This window comes from Rattus norvegicus, chromosome 8, assembly GCF_021556685.1.
Source record: "Rattus norvegicus strain SHRSP/BbbUtx chromosome 8, alternate assembly SHRSP_T2T, whole genome shotgun sequence".
NCBI lineage: Eukaryota > Metazoa > Chordata > Mammalia > Rodentia > Muridae > Rattus > Rattus norvegicus.
The window spans coordinates 100,620,173-100,646,757 of record NC_141541.1 but is presented as its reverse complement, the minus strand read 5'-3'; the positions used below and the strand labels follow the sequence as shown (position 1 = coordinate 100,646,757).

At 39.1% G+C, this 26,585-nt stretch overlaps 1 protein-coding gene across 16 annotated transcripts in view; it reads right to left on the bottom strand.

Annotated features, from left to right (window-relative positions):
* Nucleotides 1-2,438: 2,438 nt before the first annotated feature.
* Nucleotides 2,439-26,585, bottom strand: part of Plscr2 (phospholipid scramblase 2) — a 29,961-nt gene continuing 5,814 nt past the window's right edge. For 3 of the 16 annotated variants that reach the window (NM_001014094.2, XM_087562263.1, XM_087562262.1), the window contains 7 exon segments: nucleotides 2,439-2,959; nucleotides 4,437-4,598; nucleotides 9,080-9,241; nucleotides 9,360-9,580; nucleotides 10,464-10,506; nucleotides 12,413-12,657; nucleotides 24,502-24,582. In NM_001014094.2, coding sequence (NP_001014116.1) covers nucleotides 2,930-2,959; nucleotides 4,437-4,598; nucleotides 9,080-9,241; nucleotides 9,360-9,580; nucleotides 10,464-10,506; nucleotides 12,413-12,657; nucleotides 24,502-24,574 — 936 coding nt within the window. In that variant the 5' untranslated portion in view covers nucleotides 24,575-24,582 and the 3' untranslated portion in view covers nucleotides 2,439-2,929. 16 annotated transcript variants of the gene reach the window in all.

Genomic DNA, 26,585 nt, shown 5'->3' with positions numbered 1-26,585 from the left:
ACTTGGGTAAATTTTTGTACTATATTTTGGCACATACAGGGTCATTTAAAATTGTATAAACATGGAAAGTAGGCTGAAAATGAACTTAAATATGTGACAAGAAGCAGAGCGATGAATGGGCCCTAATGCTTACCTCATTTTCCCCATTTTTACATAGTCTAGGATTCATGAAGAAGTCATAAGGCATGTTCCCACCCTTGGTCAATATTCTATGGACATCAGTTAACATAGTCAAGGAAATCCCCTGTATCCATGCTTAAAGGCCCACCTCACATTCTCTGACATTGACAATTAACAGTAACCATTGAAATTCTACCCCTTGTCAACTTGACATTCAAACAAATAACATTTAACCCATAACCCACAGCCTCTTTTCTCTATGAATTTATAACCATGTTATAATGTCTTATGCATTGAATCTTATACTGAAAGTCTCTATAGTCATTAGGAGTTCTAGTACTTCAAAAGTCTAGACCCTCTTAATTTTAGTCTCCTGTAACATTAAAAGCAAAGTTACAAATTTTCAGCATACAGTTTCAGAGTATACACATTTTGGTTCCAAATCGAAAGAGCCAGGTCCTAGCTAGGAACAGTCACAGCAAAATCCAGCAGTACAAACTACCTTCTCCAAGATGTTTATGTCTGGCACCTGGAGCTTATGGTAGAGTAAGTTGAACTCCGTAGAGGTTAGATGACTCACTTGTCCAGCTCTGCTGCCTGCCACACATCTAGCAGGGAATGGCTTCATTCTATGCCTGCAGCTCTTGTACATATCCCATTTTCCTGGAATCTTCACTAGCCTAGGTTTTCCACTCGTAACTTAATCTTGACATTTTTAGCTTCATGTAATAGCCCGCCAAGCCCTCTTTCTAGACACTCTGGCTCTGTTCCACGTTGGTTAGCTGGAGCTGTTTTCCATTATGCTCTCGATGCTAAATCTTCCATGCCTTCAACACTATTATCACATGGATGACGCTGCCAAGTTCTGCCACATGTTGGACTTGGACATGATCTGACCGCCCCTTCCCTGGAGGCTACAACTCTATCAACTTCTGTGTTTTGACATTAGAAAAAATAATCCCCCAAGCCACATTCTCTCTCTCTCTCCATCTCCCTCTCTCCCTCTCCCTCTCCCTCTCCCTCTCCCTCTCCCTCTCCCTCCCTCTCGGAGCTAACGACTGAACCCAGGGCCTTGTGCTTGCTAGGCAAGCGTTCTACCACTGAGCTAAATTCCCAACCCCTACATTCTCCTTTTAGACTCTCTTCTTTTCTACATTTTCATTTTTACAAGTTGGAGCCTGTGATGATTTGTATATGCTCAGCCCAGGGAATGGCAGGATTAGAAGGTGTGGCCCTATTGGAGTAAGCGTGTCACTGTGAGTGTGGGTTGTAAGACTCTCGTTCTAACTGCCTGGAAGCCAGTCTTCCACTAGCAGTCTTCAGATGAAGATATTGAGCTCTCAGCTCTGCCTGCCTGGTGCCTGCCTGGACAGATGCTGACTTTCTCCTGCCTTGATGAAAATGGACTGAACCTCTGAACCTGTAAGATAGCCTCAATTAAATGTTGTCCTTTGTAAGAGTTCCCTTGGTCATAGTATCTATTGACAGCAGTAAAACCCTAAGACAGAGATTTTGGGGCCTGGTCCTTGGGTCACCTTTACCATTGTCCCTGTGCAGAGTAGGCCATTTGTAGCAGATCCTCTCCCTAATGAATAAAGATTACAAGGAGCCAATCACTGCATGAGTAGGCAGACTTCTAGGTCAGAGAGGGGAAGAGGGGAAGCAGGAGAAAAGATAGGTCTTTTGGATGGGAGAGATGATGAAGGACAAAATGTGGTAGCAGAGGCCCTCAGTTCTGGCGGTGGAACTGAGGATTGTATCAGAGTATTTTCTCTTAGAATAGCTTACAGATTAGGATGCTTAGTTGCTTTGCCCAGCGATTGTGTTACCTGTTGATTCTAAACTAAGTTCGTGTGGTATTTTCCTTCATGCTGCAACTCAACTGGCTTCCAGAGAGAAAGGTATGAAGACAAAGTGTGGGTTTGCAAGATGTGCACCTCAACTAGCCTTGAGAATTTCAAAGCGTGGGGCTGGCGTGGCAGTGACCCACCATGGGAATTTAGCAAATCAGGTGGGGAGATTTTAGAGCTCTGTGTCAGAGAGTCTGTCTGGACGAGATAAGGTTAGCCAGTCTGCCGGGCTGAGAACAGGCCAGTCTGTCTGCTAGTGGCCAGCCTGCTGGTGCTCCAGTAACAGCTTTTAGAGTTTTTCTAGCTTAACATTCCTAACCTTTTCACCTTTTCCCCACAATCCAGTTCCAAAGACTTAGGAAGCACATGATAACCATGATAAAGTTATTATACTAACAGCCCTAAATCTTGGTATAAATTTTGTTTTTTTTTTCTTTCTCCATAGTTGTGGGAATAAAAACACCCTGATGTTATAAGTAGGTTTTATTGCAAACTTCAATAATTTCAATAAAATAGCAGGTTTTTCTCTAAGAAATAAACTAGCTAGTTTTAATACAGTCAAGTATAATTTTATAATAAAATCAACACTAACAAGGTTTAAACTGAATAGAAGATGGAAAATAAATCAGAGAAAATGTTTCATTTTTAAACATACTTTTCTTATTTTTATCTTGAATTTAATGAATATTTTAGAAGTGTATTAAGATAATTATTCACATCTATTCCAATTATGTAGGAGATAAACTACCATTTAGGAAGCAAAATTACACATTCTATGCCTCATGTATAACAGCTTGATTCTGAGAGATTTTAATGAAGAAACAACAACAACAACAACAAAACAACAACAACAGCAACAAAAACCCCCAGGTTTCCAAATTTATATAGGTTCGTTGTGTAGACTTCAGATCTTCTCCGTCGTCTCCTATTGGTCCCCACCACAGATCTGATTTTTGTTCCTACTCACAGCCTTCAAAAAACATGTAATCCTAGATAGAAAGAAAAACATAGAAATAATTCTTTCAGATACAAAGAAGAACCTATTCTCAGATATTCTCAGATATAGAAAGCTAAGGGCACTTAATGCCCAAACTCTGTAAATTATATTCTTTTTCTAAACAGAGTATTTTTCACATGCCCTGACTCTCATTCAAAATGTTTCTCCAAAATTAAATCAAAATTTGCTTTTCAAGTTTAAAAAAAAAAGTACTCAACACCCTCCCATTTCTCTCCGTAAAATATTGGCTTTATTTAATACTTTTACAAAAATAAATCAATCATAACTCAAATAAAAATCAGTAATGAACAAAGTCTTAGAACCTGATCATTTGGCTTCAAAAATGGTTACTTTGAGTAATCTGTGTCTGCCACTTAACTCTCCATATAGCCTTACTTTCCCCCCTACATTATCTCAAAGCAAAATCTTTTATCAAACTGAGTCATATTGAAGGGACACAGAAATGGCAAATTGTGGCTAAATACCACAATAAATCCTCTCTGTACTATCAAATAGCCAGTCGTTGTTGATATTTACTTGAACGTCTCATAAATTACTTCTAATATAGTCTTCCTTGAATTAATGTCTAGACATGACCGCCATCTGAATTATGTTACATCCTTTAAAATCTCCTGTTTTCTTTTCTTGTTATCCTACTTTCTATTTGTTTGGTTGAAAGCATATACCCTTTAGGGCCGCACAAGCTTGTATAATTTTCATTGTGTCTCCAAATCAATGTTTAAGATACCTCATGTTTCAAATTTTCAGTGGATCTAGCTGAGAACTATACACAGACCAAAAGCTTGGACAAACCTTCAAAGAGTTTAATTTGGATGAAATCTGGTCAGGGAGCATTTATAGTGTCCTATGTGTTTCCATTGTATAGCTAAGGCTGAAGACAACTGTTTTCTTCCAGAACATTGGCTGCATATTGGAAACTGCTAGGGTACTCCAAACATATCAACCATGAGTTTTTGATTGATTTGAACTGCTCAGATACCTGGGCATACAAATGTTTATATTAATGTCTCTCTTGAATCTATACGTACACTAGAGGTTGGAAAAGAGAGGTACGACTGGATGTATAACTTTATTGTAATTTATAGTTATGCATTAGAGGATAACTTTAATAACTGAATAACATCTGCATTTCATCCACATGTTTCCACATAAACACAGATTCAACGCTTTCCTCAAATCTCTAGTTTTATGTTTGATTTTGAAAAGAAAAACCTTAAAGGCAAAAATCTTTGAAAAGTAAACTCTGTGTTTTGTCTCCTAACAGGGTACTGACTCATTAGAGTAAGGAAGTCAGTGGTATCTGAACGTCAGGACTAAATGCCGTTAAAGAGCTGTGATAAAGTGGAAACCTATGTAAAACCCATTAGTGTCACCGTGTCGTGTTGGGATGCATATTTGCCTAATCATTATGGAATTCTTGTAAGGAAGAGGCTCAGGGACAGACTCACTATGAGGAAACAAGCGCCAAGCATCACAGCTTTCATCTTCACATCCAGGTCTAGCGGGAACTGGATCCCGAAGTTATCTGCATCCGTGAAGGCCTCCTTCACACAACCAGACCACTGCTTGGTGATCTTGCCAATTCTAGACACCTCATCAAGAGATTTGATCTGCATATGAAAAATAAAATCATACAGATTTGTAGAATACACGTGTCAGATCTACTTTCACAGTTATAATAAAATCAGAGGGAGATTTTATTAAAATTATCTTCAAAAAATATTTCTCTTATTAAATTTTTAGAGGTTATTGGGAAGACAATAGACAGAACCCCTATTAGGTTATCTGCTTTGTGAACTATAGCTTTCACATAGGCTGACAGTTTGAAGAAGCTCTTTGTCATCCATGGCATGGGGTAGTCAGGGTGCAGGAAGTCCAATGCAAAAGTCCAGAAAGTCCAAAGGACCATGTGGTGACTGGAAGACTCCAACAGACACTCCATGGGAGACAGCTAGGGAAGCTATGAGTTAGGCGTGGAGAATTAGTAGGGTATAAAGAATGCAAGAAGAAAGGCATGTGATATCAGGACTTCCAATATGAAAAGATTCTGATTTGGGGGCTCTGTGGGAGGAAAGACCAGGTCCCTAAAACATAGTAGATCACACTGAGCCCAAACTAAATCTACTCCACAGAGGGGACATGGATACTCACAAAGGAATGAACATATAGGTTGTGTGCCAAATGAGGAGAAAGAGTATCCTGTCCCAACCTGCAAAAGTTACCTAAGATAGGAACAGCCTCTTTTAAAGCCCTTGGCCTGGACAGGATCCACCAAGTAAACGAGGGCCATTAAAGTTATTTACAGCTGATGTGGCTGGAGAATGATGGCACCTCAATGTGTTGAGCTCAATGTGTCTAACTCCAACATGGATGAAAAGTCACGGGCTATTGCTCATAGAGTAGAGCTTGTATTCTACACCCAGGCTAGGCATAGGACTTCCCTGTTCCTTTAGAATTGGGGTTGGTCCTGTGTCTAATTTGATGATAGGTTGTGGCAGAGGACTTGAGTATTCAACTGGCCAACTGGCTTGGACTGCATGTGCATCCAGTGAACAGTATCACACAACATGCTGTGGCTGCCGTCCTAAAACACACTTTTCTTGAGCAGATGGGAGGTCACTGCACGATACAAGATAGAGACATCTACATGAGCCTCATCAATGCCCAAAAACGTGGCTGATCTAATGGCCATATATGAAAACAGTGCTGTCTGTTTGAAGTCACAAACCCTTACAGTTCTATCAGATATGACAGACATTGCGATAAGCTGCTCTATCACTCTGCATTTTAGATGCAATAGCTGTCATTTAAATATTTGTGACCAGTCATAGATCATTATACATTTTTTGAAGTATAAATTATATGATGGAAGCAAATTAGCAATTTTCCAGCATCATAAACCCAATACCCCAGATGAACATAAGAAAATTTACCAGCTTTTACAAAGCAAAAACTTAAAGCTAAACCAACCAAATTTTATTTCGGATGTACGTGTAATTTTATTGGTAAAGTTCAGAAATGTAAATTGTAAACTACACTTCAAAGTAACTAGAACAGAAGGATTTCTGCCTAAACTTGAGAATTTTTTAAGGGTATGGTGTGTGTGTGTGTGTGTGTGTGTGTGTGTGTGTGTGTGTATGTGTGTGTGTGTATGTGTGTGTATGTGTTTGTATGTGTTTGTGTGTGTATGTGTGTGTTTGTGTGAGTGTGTATGTGTGTATGTGTTTGTGTGTGTATGTGTTTGTGTGTGTATGTATATGTGTGTATGTGTTTGTGTGTGTATGTGTGTGTATGTGTTTGTATGAGTGTGTGTATATGTGTGTGTATGTGTTTGCATGTGTGTATGTGTGTGTATGTGTTTGTGTGAGTGTGTGTGTGTATGTGTGTGTGTGTGCAAACTTTTACACCTTGGTGTAGGTGCACAAGTCTGAACATAACTTGGGGATGTCATTTTTCTTCATCTATCATGCTTGTCCTATGGGTAGAACTCTGAAGCTCCGGCTTGGTAGTAAGCACCTTTGGCTATAAAAGCTCCTATTCAGAGCCCAGGCAGATTTTTAAACAGGACATCTGAACAAGGAAAGTTCATCTCCAAATGAGTGGTCCAGCATAACTCAGAGTTCTCCTGTTATTGTTAGTGGCTTCTAGTACGATTTCCCGTTTCCAAGATATGAACATTACCATCACAGCTTCAATAAGAAATGGAACAAGTGGGAGTTTCTAAGGTCTGTCAAAGACAAAACCTAGATGTAATCATTCTAAACATACAATAAAGGTTGTATCCCATTTAAGGCATTGGGTATTTGAAGGCATTCATGCAGACAGACGGTACAATTAAACTTAAAATCACTAAGAATATCACAAAACTTCAAGTTTTTTTTATTAAATTAAGCACATGCCAACAAAATTTAACTTAATGCTGTTCCTTGATTTTAAGAGAGCAATAGATTATATCTTGAAACTAACTAAAACTACCTCATGACTCATAGAAGCAGAGTTTGCTGTATAAAGAATTATCAATACAAATATTCATATGTATTTTTATCAGTATACCATATATACATTTCTCTGTTACTTGTATTTTCTTAAAATTTCAGCTCATCCCATAAGACCATGGATTCTGGAAGAAGGGAAAATCCACCTTCACACACCCAGATTCACAGAGGAACCGAGTCAATATGAAAGGATGAGGGGGAGTCAGTAAAAACAAACTAAAACTGGAAAACAGAAACCTCCAGAACCCTGGGGATGAGTTTCCCACAAAGGGATAGCTCTTTTCATCCTTGGGAGTATTTTCTCTGTGTGGAAGTTGAGTTGAGTTTCTCATTGTTATGATTTTCCAAGAAAAGTAAGACATGAGTTATAAATTTAAAACATCCCCCATCCTTTAAATACTTGCCAATAAAAATAGAGCAGCAAAGCTGGCCAGGCCATTTGTTGTAGAAATCTTATAATGTCAGACATATTTAAATTCCAATGCTTAAATTACTGCAAGGATTTATCACGGCTGAGAGAAGCAGAACTCTGAATGTATATACAGAGATGTATATATGTATGTCTTATGCAAGGGTCACATGGGCCAAGACCCTGGAGGAGACCTACAAATGCAGACATTACTGAGATCCATGTATGTAAAATCATGTCCTATTAATGTATTTCTGTTACAGAGATTATTTTATAAATCTGGAGAACTGAATTATTTAGAAAAACTTTGCTAATACTTTATGATGAAAGTTACAAAAATGGGTGTCTCTCTCAAGAGTTTAATCCTTCTCTCTCTCTCTCTCTCTCTCCTCTCTCTCTCTCTCTCTCTCTCTCTCTCTCTCTCTCTCTCTCTTTCTCTCTCGATCAAGTGAGTTGAACAGTGCTAGGTAGTGAGATGAACTGAGATAAAGGCTGCCCAGGTCATGTGACTGCTTTGGGCTATGGTGTAAAGACTGATCACTGAAGTGAGAGAGCACAAGGTCACACTTCTGTGACTGAACCCTAATAATGGGCTTCTGTGATAGACACTGTGGAGGGTATTTGGGAAGATGACTCAGACTCAGGCAGGTGGAACAGGACAGCCTGAGGTTAAGTCTCACCAATGGGACTAGTGTGTAATTTATAACTTAAGCCCTGTTTATTTCAGGGATCTTCTATTCCAGATATTCAAACCACAGTTCACTCTGGGTAATGGAAATTGGAAAATGGAATACTGGAGAAGAGAGAAGATGTGTCTTCTATATTTACCACATTGAAACTATCACTACACCAGTGGGGTTTTGATAGGAATTCTGAATAATAAAATGTGTATCTTTAATGCAGATTAAGAACACAAAGAATAAGGGCCTAGGAGTATAAGGGTCTAAGAGTCTTGGTTACTTTTAGATATAAAATCGATAATGCCATGTTAACAGAGTGCTCTCTCGCTCTCTCCTCTCTGTGTGTATGTGTGTATGTGTGTATGTGTGCATGTGTGTATGTGTGTATGTGTGTATGTGTGTATGTGTGTATGTGTGTATGTGTGTATGTGTGTATGTGTGTATGTGTGTATGTGTGTATACTTATGTGGGTATGGAGGCCAAAGGATAAAGTTAGGTGTCTTCTAGCACTTTCTATCTTGTTATTTGATACCAGGTCTCTCCTGCCTGAGCCTGACTATTTCTTATTGAATTAGACAGGTTGGCCAACAGCCCTAGGTAGCCTCATTCCCCCATTCCCCCAAATTGGGATTAAAGGTACAAACCTAAACACTTGGGTTTTCATAAGGATGCTGCGATCCAGATCCAGGTTCTTATATTTGAATAGCAAACAGTAGAGACATTCAGCCAATTCACAAGCAAAATCTCTAAAATTCTTAAATGCTGGAAATTTTTTCTTTTCCTTTTTATTCATTTATTTATTTGAATTGACCTCTTTTGGCATGTCTCTGAGGATACTCTATAACCTGTAATCTGAGTAATAACCTTTGCTCTGAATAATTAAATGATCATTTGTGAGCTGTGTGCATATCAAGTCACACTATTTAGGGAATGCAATACTACTATCCTATAGGAATATATTCTTTTCATGTCAGGAAAACACATCCTATGGACATTATATTTCCTACCTCAAAGTCAATGTCTGAACAGCAGGTGCATGCAACACATGGACCAACAACTTTTAGAACATCCTCCTTCTTGTCATTCTGAAGAGTAAGCTTTGGCAGACATGGGTGCCAATTCTGAGTCACGTAACCTATTGGCACTCCAGGAGGAGCCTGGATTTCTATCTACAAAAGCAAAGAGTACACATTTAATGTAACCATAGCCATCCCATCCAGGTTTAATCCATAATTGAAAATTCTTGTTAAACTTTTTCTCAAGCTACTATGGGAACTTCACACCGACCTCCTGGAGGCAGCAGGGGAAGCAGCAGCTACTGCATCTCAGGGGTCTCTCCAGAGTCATGACTTCTTGACCCAGATGATCCAGGATCCTCAAGGTGAACGGTCTAGATGCTTCACAGCAATTTCGAGTGCAGCAGTCCGTATCTTCCACCGCAACATAAACCATCTGCCCAAGGCTGTTCTTTATTTCAAATTTATTATTTGTTTCAAAGCCTGTTAAGACTGAAAACATATAGGAAAAATCACCCTCATTGCTTTTTGAGGAATAGTGATTCTCTCCTAAGGTAGCAGGGGGATGGTGTGCCCGAGCCTACAAGGTACAGTAGAAAGGGAGACGGGCAGTGCAGAGATGATCTGGACTCAGGAAATGGCAATGGGAAAGGAGAAAAAATATTCAGGGCAGAAGGGACAAGACTTCCTAAGGAAGCAAGCTGAATCTTCTCCACCATGGACTCTGTCACAGGGGCTTTAATTTCTATGGTCATCCAGTGCTGAGAGAACAGGTAAAGCTAGATATGAGGATAAATGTCAAGCCGACTTATGTAGCAGAGCATTCCTTTGGTGCTTACAGAGTGATTGTTCGGTTTATAGTCTGTGAAAGATTTAACCAATAGTTTGAAATATATATATATATATATATACTTCACACACACAATCAATAGTTTGAGGAATATGCACACACACACACACACACACACACACACACACACACACACACACACACATTCACTATGGGAGCTGAACCACTACTCGAGGTTCTGGCAAGTCTCAAGCAGGTCACACACTGATAGAGAGTCACTAAGGGGTAGAAGTCAAGGGAAGGGCTAGGTTACTTTAGTGCATGCAGAGTAAGAGAGAGAAAGAGTTGGCTATTTCCTTTCTAAACACAGTGAGATCTCATGGGTACACACTTCCAGCCCAGGAAGTTTTGACTCCTACTTCTCCAAAGTGGACAGGAGAATATGTCCACAATTCCTTTTCTTGTGAACAGAGATATCTGTGACCTCCTAGCTGAACCTTCCTCAGAAGACCACTGTAGAAGAGGCATCTGACAGGATGAACTGCTTCTAGTTCTACAAATACCGTTATCACGATGGATACACACCTTCTAGAAGTTCGACTTGCTGATGAATCAGAATCTGATCTATCTGTAAAAAAAAAAAAAGATACATGGAATGGGCTATCAATCCTTAATATTATTAATATTTCACAATTTACATTACTTTTGTGCAGCACTACATTTTAATATTTTAATGGTGATCATTTATTTTAAAATACATTTATTTTTATGTATATGAATGATTTGCCTACATGAATGTAAGTGTGCCACTTGTAACTAATACTTGGAGATACAGGAAGTGGGACGCAGGTTCACCAGAAATGTCAAAAAAGATGGTTGTAAGTAGCCGTGTGTGTGTGTGTGTGTGTGTGTGTGTGTGTGTGTGTGTGTATGTGTGTGTATGTGTGTATGTGTGCGTGTGTGTGTGTGTATGTGCAACCAAGTCTGGGTCCTCTGCAAGACTAGGAACTGCTCTTAATTCCTGATCCACTTCTCCAGACCCAGCACAGGTGTGTCTAAATTGTTCATGTCAAAACGAAAAATTTTAGCTCATACAAAGTTGATTTATAATGGAATTCCCATAAAATTACAAAACAGTGGTCTTTTTAGAAGACAGGATTGGTCAAAAAGGTAGGTATATATTTAAAAACAATTTATAGGATGCTATCATTTATTGTAAGTGATAACTTCCCTTAATATTTTATTTTTGCCCAGATTCAATTATGCATATTCCAGGGTATTTTTAAAGATCAAAATCTTCTCTTTTTTTCTTATGTTTAAATATTCCACAAAGTCCAATTAGTACATCCCGTGTGTACATAGGCGTTGGGTTATCCACAGGAGCCTGGGAAGTCTATCCGTGACCATACTCTTAAAGAAGAAACAGTCTCCTTCCTTTGGCAGGTATCAAAAGTTAGGGATGAGGTCTCGGGAGCTGTTCCAGCTTCAGTGGAGGGGTTTGCCCAGCTTCTCCTTCTTCAGGCATTTGTAGGTAATCAGATCTGGGTGCATCTTCGAGTTCCCAATTACACCACACCCAGAAGCCTACATACCACAACTCCCCTACTTATTCTCAGGCGTCTCCCTTCTTTCTGTCTCCTTCTCGTGCAGTTGACCCCGAGCTTCGGCTGATAGGGGTATTGCCAGCCAAGAAAGATGTCCTCTCTAGGGATGGGAATTTACAATGACTGAAATTTCTGAGTCTGCTGTTTGAGTGCTCATGGGACATGCTATTGCCATATGTGCCAGATGGACTGGAGACAACTTAGCTACCACAGGGTCATCTGCGTGTGTTCCCGGATTGGGGGTACCCCACGTCCCTCTTTACTTCACTGATTTATGTACTTCACCCTGAGTTACTATGAGCTCTTATTGAACTTCATGCTGTTGAAATTAATTATCACTGAACTATAAGCTCAACAGACCTCATACTTTCCTCACTGGAGGCATTTATAATACTAAACTTTCTAATGAATAATAACAGTTTTATAGTGTATAAACCTACATGTATGAAACACTTACTCTTTGTTAGCTACCACTTAAAGATAATAACTGATAAATTATTCTTTACACCAGGGCTTTGGGGTAAAAAGTGTTTGTGCTCAGTACTAAAGTCCACATTTGAAAAGGAAATCACAATGACTCTTCCATGATTTTTGAGCCTGAACAAAGCAGTTTTTCATTTGACAGTAGCTTCTACTCCCCAAAAGAATAGTGATAATTATTATCTTGCCCATGGAGGATGACTAGAATAATGTTTAATTTATCCTGGCCATTGCCTGCCATCACAGGCTAAATTTACAGGAACAGAAAACACAATGATCTCACACATTGATATTCTGCTTAAAAAGTGAACCTCATCTAGGGGGGGAATTATAAGTACCTGGCAGGCACAGAGGAAGATGTCATGCTTTGCTGAATGAATCATTTGTTGTTCATTAGAAGTAGAAATACAGTCTTTTCTTTCTTTGCGAGTTCTGAGTATACAGACTGACCTGATTTAAGTATTCCAGTCCAGGTGGGCAGTTCAGAAGAGGTGGCGGTGCTGGCATCCACTGGGTGTTTATAAGCACTATAGTCTGATTATTTTGAGTAGGAAGCCGCGCTGCAGCATAACTTTCATGTCCAGTAGTTGAGACTGTGTAGCCAGTCTGAGGCCCTGGATAACCAGACTGGGGACCTTGGTAGTTAGTCTGGAGTGCAGGGTGTCCAGTATGTTCTGGAGGTCCTGAAACAGGAGCTAGACAATTGATTTCAACTTCATAAAGTGAAGGTATCAGCAGGTCATGTGGAATTATCCAAGACACCTGCCAAGTGACCTCTCCACCCAGAAGTTCCATGTCTCTGAGGTTTAAGACTTTTTAATGCGTCTCTGCTCCCAAACCCCGTGGGAGAAAGACCTCACCACCTGGTCAGGTGGGCACTCCCGAGGCTGCAGAGCGGAGGAGACCACCAACACTGCCCACCCCTGCCCACATCCCTGGCCCAAGAGGAAACTGTATAAGGCCTCTGGGTTCCCGTAGGGGAGGGCCCAGGAGCGGCAGGACCCCTGCGCCTGAGACACCACCAGAACCTGAAGGAAACAGACCAGATAAACAGTTCTCTGCACCCAAATCCTGTGGGAGGGAGAGCTAAACCTTCAGAGAGACAGACACGCCTGGGAAACCAGAAGAGACCGCACTCTGCACACACATCTCGGACGCCAGAGGAAAACACCAAACGCCATCTGGAACCCTAGTGCACGGAAGCTCCCGGAAAGGGCGGCGCATATCTTCCTGGTTGCTGCCGCCGCAGAGAGCTCAAGGGCAGCACCCCGAGAGCAAACTTGAGCCTTGGGACCACAGGTAAGACCAACTTTTCTGCTGCAAGTGACCTGCCTGGTGAACTCAAGACACAGGCCCACAGGAACAGCTGAAGACCTGTAGAGAGGAAAAACTACACGCCCAAAAGCAGAACATTCTGTCCCCATAACTGGCTGAAAGAACAGGAAAACAGGTCTACAGCACTCCTGACACACAGGCTTATAGGACAGTCTAGCCACTGTCAGAAATAGCAGAACAAAATAACACTAGAGATAATCTGATGGCGAGAGGCAAGTGCAGGAACCCAAGCAACAGAAACCAAGACTACATGGTATCATCGGAGCCCAATTCTCCCACCAAAATAAACATGGAATATCCAAACACACCAGAAAAGCAAGATCTAGTTTCAAAATCATATTTGATCATGATGCTGGAGGACTTCAAGAAAGACGTGAAGAACTCCCTTAGAGAACAAGTAGAAGCCTACAGAGAGGAATCGCAAAAATGCCTGAAAGAATTCCAGGAAAACATAAATAAACAAGTAGAAGCCCATAGAGAGGAGACACAAAAATCCCTGAAAGAATTCCAGGAAAACACAATATAACAGTTGAGGGAATTAAAAATGGAAATAGAAGCAATCAAGAAAGAATACATGGAAACAACCTTGGATATAGAAAACCAAAAGAAGAGACAAGGAGCTGTAGATACAAGTATCACCAACAGAATACAAGAGATGGAAGAGAGAATCTCAGGAGCAGAAGATTCCATAGAAATCATTGACTCAACTGTCAAAGATAATGTAAAGCGGAAAAAGCTACTGGTCCAAAACATACAGGAAATCCAGGACTCAATGAGAAGATCAAACCTAAGGATAATAGGTATAGAAGAGAGTGAAGACTCCCAGCTCAAAGGACCAGTAAATATCTTCAAAAAAATCATAGAAGAAAACTTCCCTAACCTAAAAAAAGAGATACCCATAGGCATACAAGAAGCCTACAGAACTCCAAATAGATTGGACCAGAAAAGAAACACCTCCCGTCACATAATAGTCAAAACACCAAACGCACAAAATAAAGAAAGAATATTAAAAGCAGTAAGGGAAAAGGTTAAGTAACATATAAAGGCAGACCTATCAGAATCACACCAGACTTTTTGCCAGAAATTATGAAGGCCAGAAGATCCTGGACAGATGTGATACAGACCCTAAGAGAACACAAATGCCAGCCCAGTTTACTGTATCCTGCAAAACTCTCAATTAACATAGATGGAGAAACCAAGATATTCCATGACAAAACCAAATTTACACAATATCTTTCTACAAATCCAGCACTACAAAGGATAATAAAGGGTAAAGCCCAACATAAGGAGGCAAGCTATACCCTAGAAGAAGCAAGAAACTAAGTGTCTTGGCAACAAAACAAAGAGAAGAAAAGCACACAAACATAACCTCACATCCAAATATGAATATAACAGGAAGCAATAATCACTATTCCTTAATATCTCTCAACATCAATGGCCTCAACTCCACAATAAAAAGACATAGATTAACAAACTGGATACGCAATGAGGACCCTGCATTCTGCTGCCTACAGGAAACACACCTCAGAGACAAAGACAGACACTACCTCAGAATGAAAGGCTGGAAAACAACTTTCCAAGCAAATGGTCAGAAGAAGCAAGCTGGAGTAGCCATTTTAATATCAAATAAAATCAATTTTCAATTAAAAGTCATCAAAAAAGATAAGGAAGGACACTTCATATTCATCAAAGGAAAAATCCAACAAGATGAACTATCAATCCTAAATATCTATGCCCCAAATACAAGGGCACCTACATACGTAAAAGAAACCTTACTAAAGCTCAAAACACACAGTGCACCTCACACAATAATAGTGGGAGATTTCAACACCCCACTCTCATCAATGGACAGATCATGGAAACAGACATTAAACAGAGACGTAGACAGACTAAGAGAAGTCATGAGCCAAATGGACTTAACGGATATTTATAGAACATTCTATCCTAAAGCAAAAGGATATATCTTCTTCTCAGCTCCTCATGGTACTTTCTCCAAAATTGACCATATAATTGGTCAAAAAACGGGCCTCAACAGGTACAGAAAGATAGAAATAATCCCATGCGTGCTATCGGACCACCACGGCCTAAAACTGGTCTTCAATAACAATAAGGGAAGAATGCCCACATATACGTGGAAATTGAACAATGCTCTACTCAATGATAACCTAGTCAAGGAAGAAATAAAGAAAGAAATTAAAAACTTTCTAGAATTTAATGAAAATGAAGGTACAACATACCCAAACTTATGGGACACAATGAAAGCTGTGCTAAGAGGAAAACTCATAGTGCTGTGTGCCTGCAGAAAGAAACAGGAAAGAGCATATGTCAGCAGCTTGACAGCACACCTAAAAGCTCTAGAGCAAAAAGAAGCAAATACACCTAGGAGGAGTAGAAGGCAGGAAATAATCAAACTCAGAGCTGAAATCAACCAAGTAGAAACAAAAAGGACCATAGAAAGAATCAACAGAGCCAAAAGTTGGTTCTTTGAGAAAATCAACAAGATAGATAAACCCTTAGCCAGACTAACGAGAGGACCCAGAGAGTGTGTCCAAATTAACAAAATCAGAAATGAAAAGGGAGACATAACTACAGATTCAGAGGAAATTCAAAAAATCATCAGATCTTACTATAAAAGCCTATATTCAACAAAACTTGAAAATCTACAGGAAATCTACAGACAATTTCCTAGACAAATACCAGGTAACGAAGTTAAATCAGGAACAGATAAACCAGTTAAACAACCCCATAACTCCTAAGGAAATAGAAGCAGTCATTAAAGGTCTCCCAACCAAAAAGAGCCCAGGTCCAGACGGGTTTAGTGCAGAATTCTATCAGACCTTCATAGAAGACCTCATACCAATATTATCCAAACTATTCCACAAAATTGAAACAGATGGATCACTCCCGAATTCCTTCTATGAAGCCACAATTACTCTTATACCTAAACCACACAAAGACACAACAAAGAAAGAGAACTTCAGACCAATTTCCCTTATGAATATCAACGCAAAAATACTCAATAAAATTCTGGCAAACTGAATCCAAGAGCACATCAAAACAATCATCCACCATGATCAAGTAGGCTTCATCCCAGGCATGCAGGGATGGTTTAATATACGGAAAACCATCAACGTGATCCATTATATAAACAAACTGAAAGAACAAAACCACATGATCATTTCATTAGATGCTGAGAAAGCATTTGACAAAATTCAACACCCCTTCATGATAAAAGTCCTGGAAAGAATAGGAATTCAAGGCCCATACCTAAACATAGTAAAAGCCATATACAGCAAACCAGTTGCTAACATTAAACTAAATGGAGAGAAACTTGAAGCAATCCCACTAAAATCAGGGACTAGACAAGCCTGCCCACTCTCTCCCTACTTATTCAATATAGTTCTTGAAGTTCTAGCCAGAGCAATCAGACAACAAAAGGAGGTCAAGGGGATACAGATCGGAAAAGATGTCAAAATATCACTATTTGCAGATGATATGATAGTTTATTTAAGTGATCCCAAAAGTTCCACCAGAGAACTACTAAAGCTGATAAACAACATCAGCAAAGTGGCTGGGTATAAAATTAACTCAAATAAATCAGTAGCCTTCCTCTACACAAAAGAGAAACAAGCCGAGAAAGAAATTATGGAAACGACACCCTTCATAATAGACCCAAATAATATAAAGTACCTCGGTGTGACTTTAACCAAGCAAGTAAAAGATCTGTACAATAAGAACTTCAAGACACTGAAGAAAGAAATTGAAGAAGACCTCAGAAGATGGAAAGATCTCCCATGCTCATGGATTGGCAGGATTAATATAGTAAAAATGGCCATTTTACCAAAAGCGATCTACACACTAAATGCAATCCCCATCAAAATACCAATCCAATTCTTCAAAGAGTTAGACAGAACAATTTGCAAATTCATCTGGAATAACAAAAAAACCCAGGATAGCTAAAACTATCCTCAAGAATAAAAGGACTTCAGGGGGAATCACTATCCCTGAACTCAAGCAGTATTACAGAGCAATAGTGATAAAAACTGCATGGTATTGGTACAGAGACAGACAGATAGACCAATGGAATAGAATTGAAGACCCAGAAATGAACCCACACACCTATGGTCACTTGATTTTTGACAAAGGAGCCAAAAACATCAAATGGAAAAAAGATAGCATTTTCAGCAAATGGTGCTGGTTCAACTGGAGGTCAACATGTAGAAGAATGCAGATTGATCCATGCTTATCGCCCTGTACAAAGCTTAAGTCCAAGTGGATCAAGGACCTCCACATCAAACCTGATACACTCAAACTAACAGAAGAAAAACTAGGGAAGCTTCTGGAACACATGGGCACTGGAAAAAATTTCCTGAACAAAACACCAATGGCTTATGCTCTAAGATCAAGAATCGACAAATGGGATCTCATAAAACTGCAAAGCTTCTGTAAGGCAAAGGACACTGTGGTTAGGACAAATCGGCAACCAACAGATTGGGAAAAGATCTTTACCAATCCTACAACAGATAGAGGCCTTATATCCAAAATATACAAAGAACTCAAGAAGTTAGACCGCAGGGAGACAAATAACCTTATTAAAAAATGGGGTTCAGAGCTAAACAAAGAATTCACAGCTGAGGAATGCCGAATGGCTGAGAAACACCTAAAGAAATGTTCAACATCTTTAGTCATAAGGGAAATGCAAATCAAAACAACCCTGAGATTTCACCTCACACCAGTGAGAATGGCTAAGTTCAAAAACTCAGGTGACAGCAGATGCTGGCGAGGATGCGGAGAAAGAGGAACACTCCTCCATTGTTGGTGGGATTGCAGACTGGTACAACCATTCTGGAAATCAATCTGGAGGTTCCTCAGAAAATTTGACATTGAACTGCCTGAGGATCCACCTATACCTCTCTTGGGCATATACCCAAAAGATGCCCCAACATATAAAAAGGACAGGTGCTCCACTATGTTCATCGCAGCCTTATTTATAATAGCCAGAAGCTGGAAAGAACCCAGATGCCCTTCAACAGAGGAATGGATACAGAAAATGTGGTACATCTACACAATGGAATATTACTCAGCTATCAAAAACAACGACTTTATGAAATTCGTAGGCAAATGGTTGGAATTGGAAAATAATCATCCTGAGTGAGCTAACCCAATCACAGAAAGACATACATGGTATGCACTCACTGATAAGTGGCTATTAGCCCAAATGCTTGAATTACCCTAGATGCCTAGAACAAATGAAACTCAATACGGATGATCAAAATGTGAATGCTTCACTCCTTCTCTAAAAGGGGAACAAGAATACCCTTGGCAGGGAAGAGAGAGGCAAAGATTAAAACAGAGACTGAAGGAACACCCATTCAGAGCCTGCCCCACATGTGGCCCATACATATACAGCCACCCAATTAGACAAGATGGATGAAGCAAAGAAGTGCAGACCGACAGGAGCCGGATGTAGATCGCTCCTGAGAGACACAGCCAGAATACAGCAAATACAGAGGCGAATGCCAGCAGCAAACCACTGAACTGAGAATAGGTCCCCTATTGAAGGAATCAGAGAAAGAACTGGAAGAGCTTGAAGGGGCTCGAGACCCCATATGTACAACAATGTCAAGCAACCAGAGCTTCCAGGGACTAAGCCACTACCTAAAGACTATACATGGACTGACCCTGGACTCTGACCTCATAGATAGCAATGAATATCCTAGTAAGAGCACCAGTGGAAGGGGAAGCCCTGGGTCCTGCTAAGACTGAACCCCCAGTGAACTAGACTGTTGGTGGGAGGGCGGCAATGGGGGGAGGTTGGGAGGGGAACACCCATAAGGAAGGGGAGGGGGGAGGTGGATGTTTGCCCGGAAACCAAAGAATTATTATTAAGTATTAAATAAATTTTAAAAAAAAGACTTTTTAATGCAGTACCTGTGGTTTATACCTGCTTCTAATTAGAAGGAATGAAAAATAAACACCCATGTTGATTGTTATATTATTGACAATAGCCAAGGTGTGGAATCAGCCTAGACAACTACCAACCAACAGATAAATGAAGAAAACTTTACGCACACACACACACACACACACACACACACACACACACACACACATACCATATATATATATATATATGAATTTAGATATACTTATAATTAATATGGATATAGATATAGACATATTTGTGTCTTATAAATATAAACAATAGAGGTTTATTCAGCCATAAATTAGCATGAAATCATTTATAAGAATATGTATGAAACTAGATACCACCACATGAGACACAAGCCAGATGCACAAAGGCAAATACATTTATTCTTTCTCTTTTGTAGAATCTAAATTCAAGAAACATATATACACGTATGTAATGTTCCATAACATATACAAGAATTCTGCCACTATTGCTACACTTAAGTATTCCTAAGATGCCTGTTCTAAATGTTGAATCTGAGTGCTCTATTGTAACATGCTCTACTCCTACCGACCAGTGCAGTAGCCAATCATGTGAAGCTTCTTTGTCACATATGCTCACTGTAAGGTATAAACTTATTTAACTTCTCCCTCTATTCTGCCTCTCAGCTACAATTTTTTTCCTCTTACAGATTTTTACATCACCCTTTTTAAAATCAAAATGCTTTTTCCCCAAAGAACATATGGTGTTAAATTATAAAATGTAAATATCTAGCATCCCATGGAATTGTTTATCCTTTTAAAGGTTTGTTTATTTTTATTTCATGTGCATTGGTGATTTGACTGCATGTATGTGTGTGTGACAGTGTCAGATCCCCTGGAATTGAAGTTAAAGAGAGTTCTGAGCCCCATGTGGGTTCTGGGAATGGATCCCAGGTCATCTGGAAGAGCAGCCAGTGGTCTTAACGACTGAGACATTTCTCCAGTGCTTGTTTAGATTTTTATGAGCAAAGACCTAGAAATTCCTTCTGTAGAGTACGTGGGAAAATGCTCAGTAAAATGATGAACTTTTCTATGGCTTTTTCACATATGTATATCATGTCTTTTGAAATTTTAGTTTCTTTCAATTAAAAGGAATATGCATAAGTAAACAGGAATTAATAAAACAAAACAACAACAAAAACTCTAGGCAATCTGTCAATCTGGGCAAATAACTAATGTAGAGGAATGAACCGAACTGTGGTCACCTGTATTCCAAGGCTTCATGAAAGTAGCAAGCTAATGTTTGGGGTTGAATGACACCTGTTTTCCGGGACATGTTCTGGATCCTTAAGGTTTAATAGCAGCTCTGTATACCCACCAGTTGAAAAGATTGTCAGGATCACCAATTTCAGTAAATAGATACTCGTCTAAGTCTTCCCAAATAGTTTCAAGAAGAGGGCAAATCATTCTTAGGTCTACATGTGTAGGAGACACTGTTTGGTGGCATCTAGGATTATCATAATCTTCCTTAGACGTCTTTATCTTGAGAAGCCAGCTGAGAGCCTTCAGTTTTTGTCTTACACCCAGTGCTTCTCTCTGTCACTAAGGAGTGACTCTGGATCATAGTGATTTTCTATGTGATTATTGGGTTTTAGAAAACTTTTTTATCTCAGCTCTGAAATTAACTGCATTTGCTTTCTCTTTATAGTTTCTAGTTTTATGCATATCTACCTACCTACCACACACACCACACACATACCATATATATGATTTACACACACACACACATATATATAATATATATTATATACATACATACATATAGTTTAGACCAATAAAGCAATGGTCACAACAACTTAAAATTTTAGAATAGCAGACAAAGTGACACATTGCATTGTGACACTGACATACTTGCACATCAAGTCCTTTCCTCTCAGTTCATCTACTGGGATCCTCTTGTCTACCACCCTCTATCTTCTCACTGGTTTTGAATAGTACCCAGAATAGCTGGGCCTACTTTTTCACTTTATATAGACATGTTTCTTAAATCTAGATTATACACACATATACACAATTATTATTATTATTATTATTATTAATTATTATTATTGTTACATAACAAGGATGTTTGTCTTTGGGACTCTGGCTTGTATCTTCTGTCTGACTCTTGCTTACTCAGACATACACTGACACATACACTCTCTCTGACTCTCTCTCTCTGTTTTATTTGTTTGGTTGTTTATATTGTTTTAGTTTGTTTGGTTGGTTGTTGGTGTGTTTGTGGTTGTTGTTTTTTAGATGTCTTACTATACCTCCCTGGCTGACTGGCCTTTAGCTTGCTATGTAGGCCAAGTTGTCAGCAGACTCACAGAGATCCATCGTTCTCTGCCTCCCAAAGTACTAGGATTAAAGATGTGTACCACTACATTCAGCCTGGCTTGGATTTTTAAACATGATACTGTCTAATTTTATCCATCCTCTACAAATGACACAATTTCACTCTTTTTTCTGAATAAAATGTGTATGTGTGTGTGTGCGTGCGCGCGTGTTAGAGAGAGACAGAGAGGGTGTGTGTGTGTATGTATGTATGCATGTGTCTATGTATATGTGTATGTATGTATATGTATATGTGTGACTTTATTCATCTACTGATAAGCATCTAGGCTGACTCTTTATTTTGGTCATTACAAATAGTATGGTAATCACTATGGATAAATATTTGTGGTATGCTGACTTAGAATCCTTTAGGAGGGGATCATGTGATGATTCCATGGTTTAATTTTTGGAAAGGCCTACAATACTAATTTTCTTACTCACTGTATTAATGTACCAGAAGGACATAAGACCCCACTCCCTAACTCATCATTTATTGCTGTTTTCTTCAAGTGAACCATTTAGAATCAGGTGACATGGAATTTTGATGTAGTGTTAATTTTCACTTCCCCATGGTCAAGGCCTAAGGAATTTGAATAACTAAAATGAATACAGTTCTAAAAATAAGACATATAAGCATTCGGCAGTGACACAATAATGCTTTTTAGTATAACTTTAACACTTGCGATTGGTAACTTACCTATCAAGTAAGCTTTCTATAGGACAGATAAATGGCAGGTGCTGCTGTAGACCTGAGAGACTTTCAGCTAACTTCTAATACACTTACAGGCAGAAAAGATTTCATATTTATGTGACAGGAAATGTTTTAGGAGAGATGACAGTGTATGAGGTAGTTACTTTACATAGATCGTATTTATGCTGCTATGTAAGGCAGGAGAATGGAAGCGCTTTACGAGATAGTCTGGCGAGAAATGTTCCATATGGAAAGAGAATGTCTAAACCGTGACTGTGCATGATTCTGGCCTTATTGTTAAGGAGGGGAACATCTTGAACTAGGTGACATCAAGAATGACTGAGTAAGGCAACAGGAAGTAGTTCACCTGGTTCCTTACAGAGGACTTTAGAGTGTTACTGTGGTATACACTGGCAGATACAGAGGAGTCTAAGGAGAGAAAGGTCCATGACACCACCAGGTTGCTGTGAGTACAAGATGCAGAACTGAAAGCCTCATCCAAACTCTCTGTACCTAACTTTCCAGTGTGTAGGGAAGACAATAATAATCCAATGGTTCCTAAATCCCTACAGGATGAAGGTTGTAGAGAAGCCATTTGGATGGAAATCCAATGTATCATATTTCCATATGATTTGTGTATATCTCTCATAGACAAAAAAATCACTACTGCATTGCCTAAAATACTAATTCTATAAAATGTCATAAAAACTACCACATCTTATTGCATAGGGAATAGTGACAAGGAATTTGTACCTACAAGTTCAATACAAATATTGTTTTGTTTGTATTTGGTTGATTGCATTTTGGTTGAATCAGCAGACAATGGGCACAAAATCCTGTTTCTTAGAACTTAAGAGAATCCTCAGATAAACCAACCTAACTGTGTTAATTCATGGCTTAAAGCAATGCCTGTAGCCTAGGAATCTTTAAATTTTAAATCATCATCGTTTTCACATCATTGTTATCTGAAGACATCTCCCATACATAGTCATGGAATTTAGAAACCATACCAAGCTAGTCTTTCTAATAAATTCCAAGCCAGACACTAAGTGAACTTATCGTGTATGCCTAGTTCAAATTAGCTATAAGGTTAATTAAACTGTTTTATGTGGGCCTGGGCTGAATGATGAACATGCTGGAAATTCTCCAAGCCCTTTATCTATAAGAACTCAGAGCAGACATTCTCAACCCAGGCCTCACAATAGAATCACCTTGCGATTTGGAGATCGGCGGCCATTGTTTAAAGGTGTGCTTTAATTTCCTTAGGATGAGTCTCTGTATTAGTATTTTTAAATGAAAATTAATGACAGCTACAGATGAGAACGACTGCCTCGGAGCTCTGGAGCTTTGCCAGCTCCTAGTCCTTTAATTACAAACATCTGGACAAAGATCCCGGACCCACAGGGAGTTCTCTAAGACAATTACACAGGCCATTCAACTCCTGAGCCAATCTGTTTACTCAGGAAACAAAATGCTCATACCCTTCCTCACAACCAGAACATCTTTGCTAATCATCCCCAGGGTGCTCACTGAGGATCTACACAGCTTGCCTGGTAAATCTGGCACACCATCAACACTGGCATTTACAAAGGTCCCGCAATGCTGACAATATCATTTGCCTAGATTTCTGAGATAGTTCAGTGTTGGGGAAGATAAATGAACATTCTGGTATGTGTAATATGTGACTAACTTCCTTTTTTTCACCAGAAAACAGCTACATCTACAGAGGGTAAAGCTTTCATACTCATTACACAATGAAAGTGGGGGTTACTATGAGCTAGTGACACTTCTGTAGTAGGCAGCTTCCAGTTTTAAGAAGTTATTATTTTTCGCTGGGTACAATTAATTCCAAAGACTTTATGGTGCAAAACTTCCCACAGTTCGATCTTTTGAAATACTATCACGTGAAGCAATTTTCAGCACAGGGGAACTGCCAACAAAAGATTTTACGTACTATCTCTCAAGGTTTAGTTTATTTTCAATCTTATATTTCATGAGTAAATATAGACTCGTTGATTCTATTAATCTGTCACATCGTTTAGGTTCCTCTTTTAAATCAAAATGGATTCATGGGGAAAATGCATAGTCTAAAACAAAATGAAACCCAGGTCACTATGTGTTTCTGTGATACAATTTTAAGAAAAAAAATTAATAAAAATGAAGGCATGGCCACTTCATCTTTCTTTTTCTCTCTTGGGAACATCAATTGATCAGTGTTATTTTTCCTCTTCAACAACTCTTTTACCTTGGAAAGCTGCTGGTGGATACTGAGGGGCATAACCAGCTGGCAAATACATTCCTGAGCGAGGAGTCTCCATTTGCATGCCTGTAATTCAGGGAGGGCAACATATATATTAGCTTAAATGAGCAAAAAACAGTGCACAGTGCCAAGAGAATATGCTTGAAACATGCAGAGTGAACTCCACACATTAAGGTGGGGCCTGGAAAAGAGCCAACACGAAACACAATCCTGTTTGCAACAATTTCTTTTCTACGTAGCTTCTGGTAGCTCAGTTACTGGGGATGAATTCCCAAAATTTCAAGTCTGCTTCTGGATTGTCTGACCCATGGTTCTATTTATGACATTAGAACAAAGATCGCTGTAAAAGCACATATGGATAAACAACGTAGAAAGTAATAAAACTACCTGTATGTGGTACTGGTAGAAATGTGTGTGTGTGTGTGTGTGTGTGTGTGTGTGTGTGTGTGTGTGTGTGTGTTTTAAATAAGCTGTTTTCATTAATTCTTTGAGAATTTCATATGAAGAATACCAATTGGAGTCAGTGGTTTATTAAACTATGAATTAAGTGTCTGTAATCATTGCCTTGAGAATTACTTTTAGGGTCTTGATGCCTCAACAGTTAACAGCACATGCTGCTTGTTCAGGGGCTGGAGTTTTGCTAGGAACATTCACGTTGTACGGCTCACATCCGTCTGTAACTCCAGCTCCAGTGGATCTGACACTTGGCTTCTAGAGGTATCTGAACACATGTGTAAAAGCACAGACAGTCACACAGACATACATTCTCATAAGTAAGAAATTGCCACTTTTATGCTTACTCTGGACCTGCCCTATTGACACTGACTTGTATAAAGTTTCTAAGTTGTAATTAACTTATTTCTAAAAGCTATACTCTTCAGTCATAATCTGAATGTTATCTTCTATTATAGCTTGAATCATCTTGATATATGCACACGTTTCAACCTGTTGCTTCTTTATAGTCATGTGTCATCTCGAGGGAGTCATTGACCCATCTCAAGTAGTCAATAAATATGACATGAGCATCTTTCTTTCTGTGCTACTCTAGGTTATACTCTGAGTGACAATGTCTCTGCCATTACAAAAATTATGATATAGTAGATGTTATATTTAGTTATAGAAACATAGCCTTAAAGCTCACAACTGTCTGTAAATCCAGTTCTACATGATCAGACACCCTTGCAGCAACACACACACAGGCAAAACAAGGAACAGGAAAAAACAATTAAAAAAAAAAGGAAAGAACTATTCAAGCTTTTTAACTTGTATTTTTAGCATGTCAAGCTTTTGTGGACTTTTAAAGATCGCTCAACTCATTTGTTTATGCATGTCTATGAGAAAGGCTAGACTGAAGTCATTCTCCTTATTTGATTGTTTCATAACAACTCAGCAGAATAGAGTTATAACAACCATAAATCTAGAAAACAAAGAATCCCTTGAGCAAATTCCTGTCACCTACCCTAAGTTATCAGGTATTGAAGACCTCTGACAGACCACCACCTCATTCCCATTAAAGCCATTCTCTCCCACTTCTCTGCTGTAGATGAGTGGCCTGGATGCTTAGTTCTATCTGTTAAAGGCCTGCATGCAGCCCTGACACCCAGGGTCTCAGATAAATCTAAAAAGGAAACACACTGCAGCTCTGATGTAAAGATCTATGCTGAACAGACATGACACACTTGGGTGTGATGTAACCATCCTCACTTTTTGAAAAATAGAAACTGCACACATATAACCAGGATGAGATGGACTCAATGTCAGGATCTCATACAAACACACACACACACACACACACACACACACAAATATACACATATACAACTATACATCTGCAAAACAAAAGAATTAAATATGCCCATAGCATAGCTGTATTGATCTTTCTAAACTAAAATGAACTATTCTGAAGCTTGTAAAGTGTAATCTACATAAATTTACATTTTAAAGCCTTTTGTGAAAGTAAGTCAATGCTGACCTCATTGAAGATCAACTTGGAGGAAATGTAAGCGGTATATGGTCCTGGAAATGGTCTAATATACTCAACCATGTTGACTTGATGAGAGACACATCAT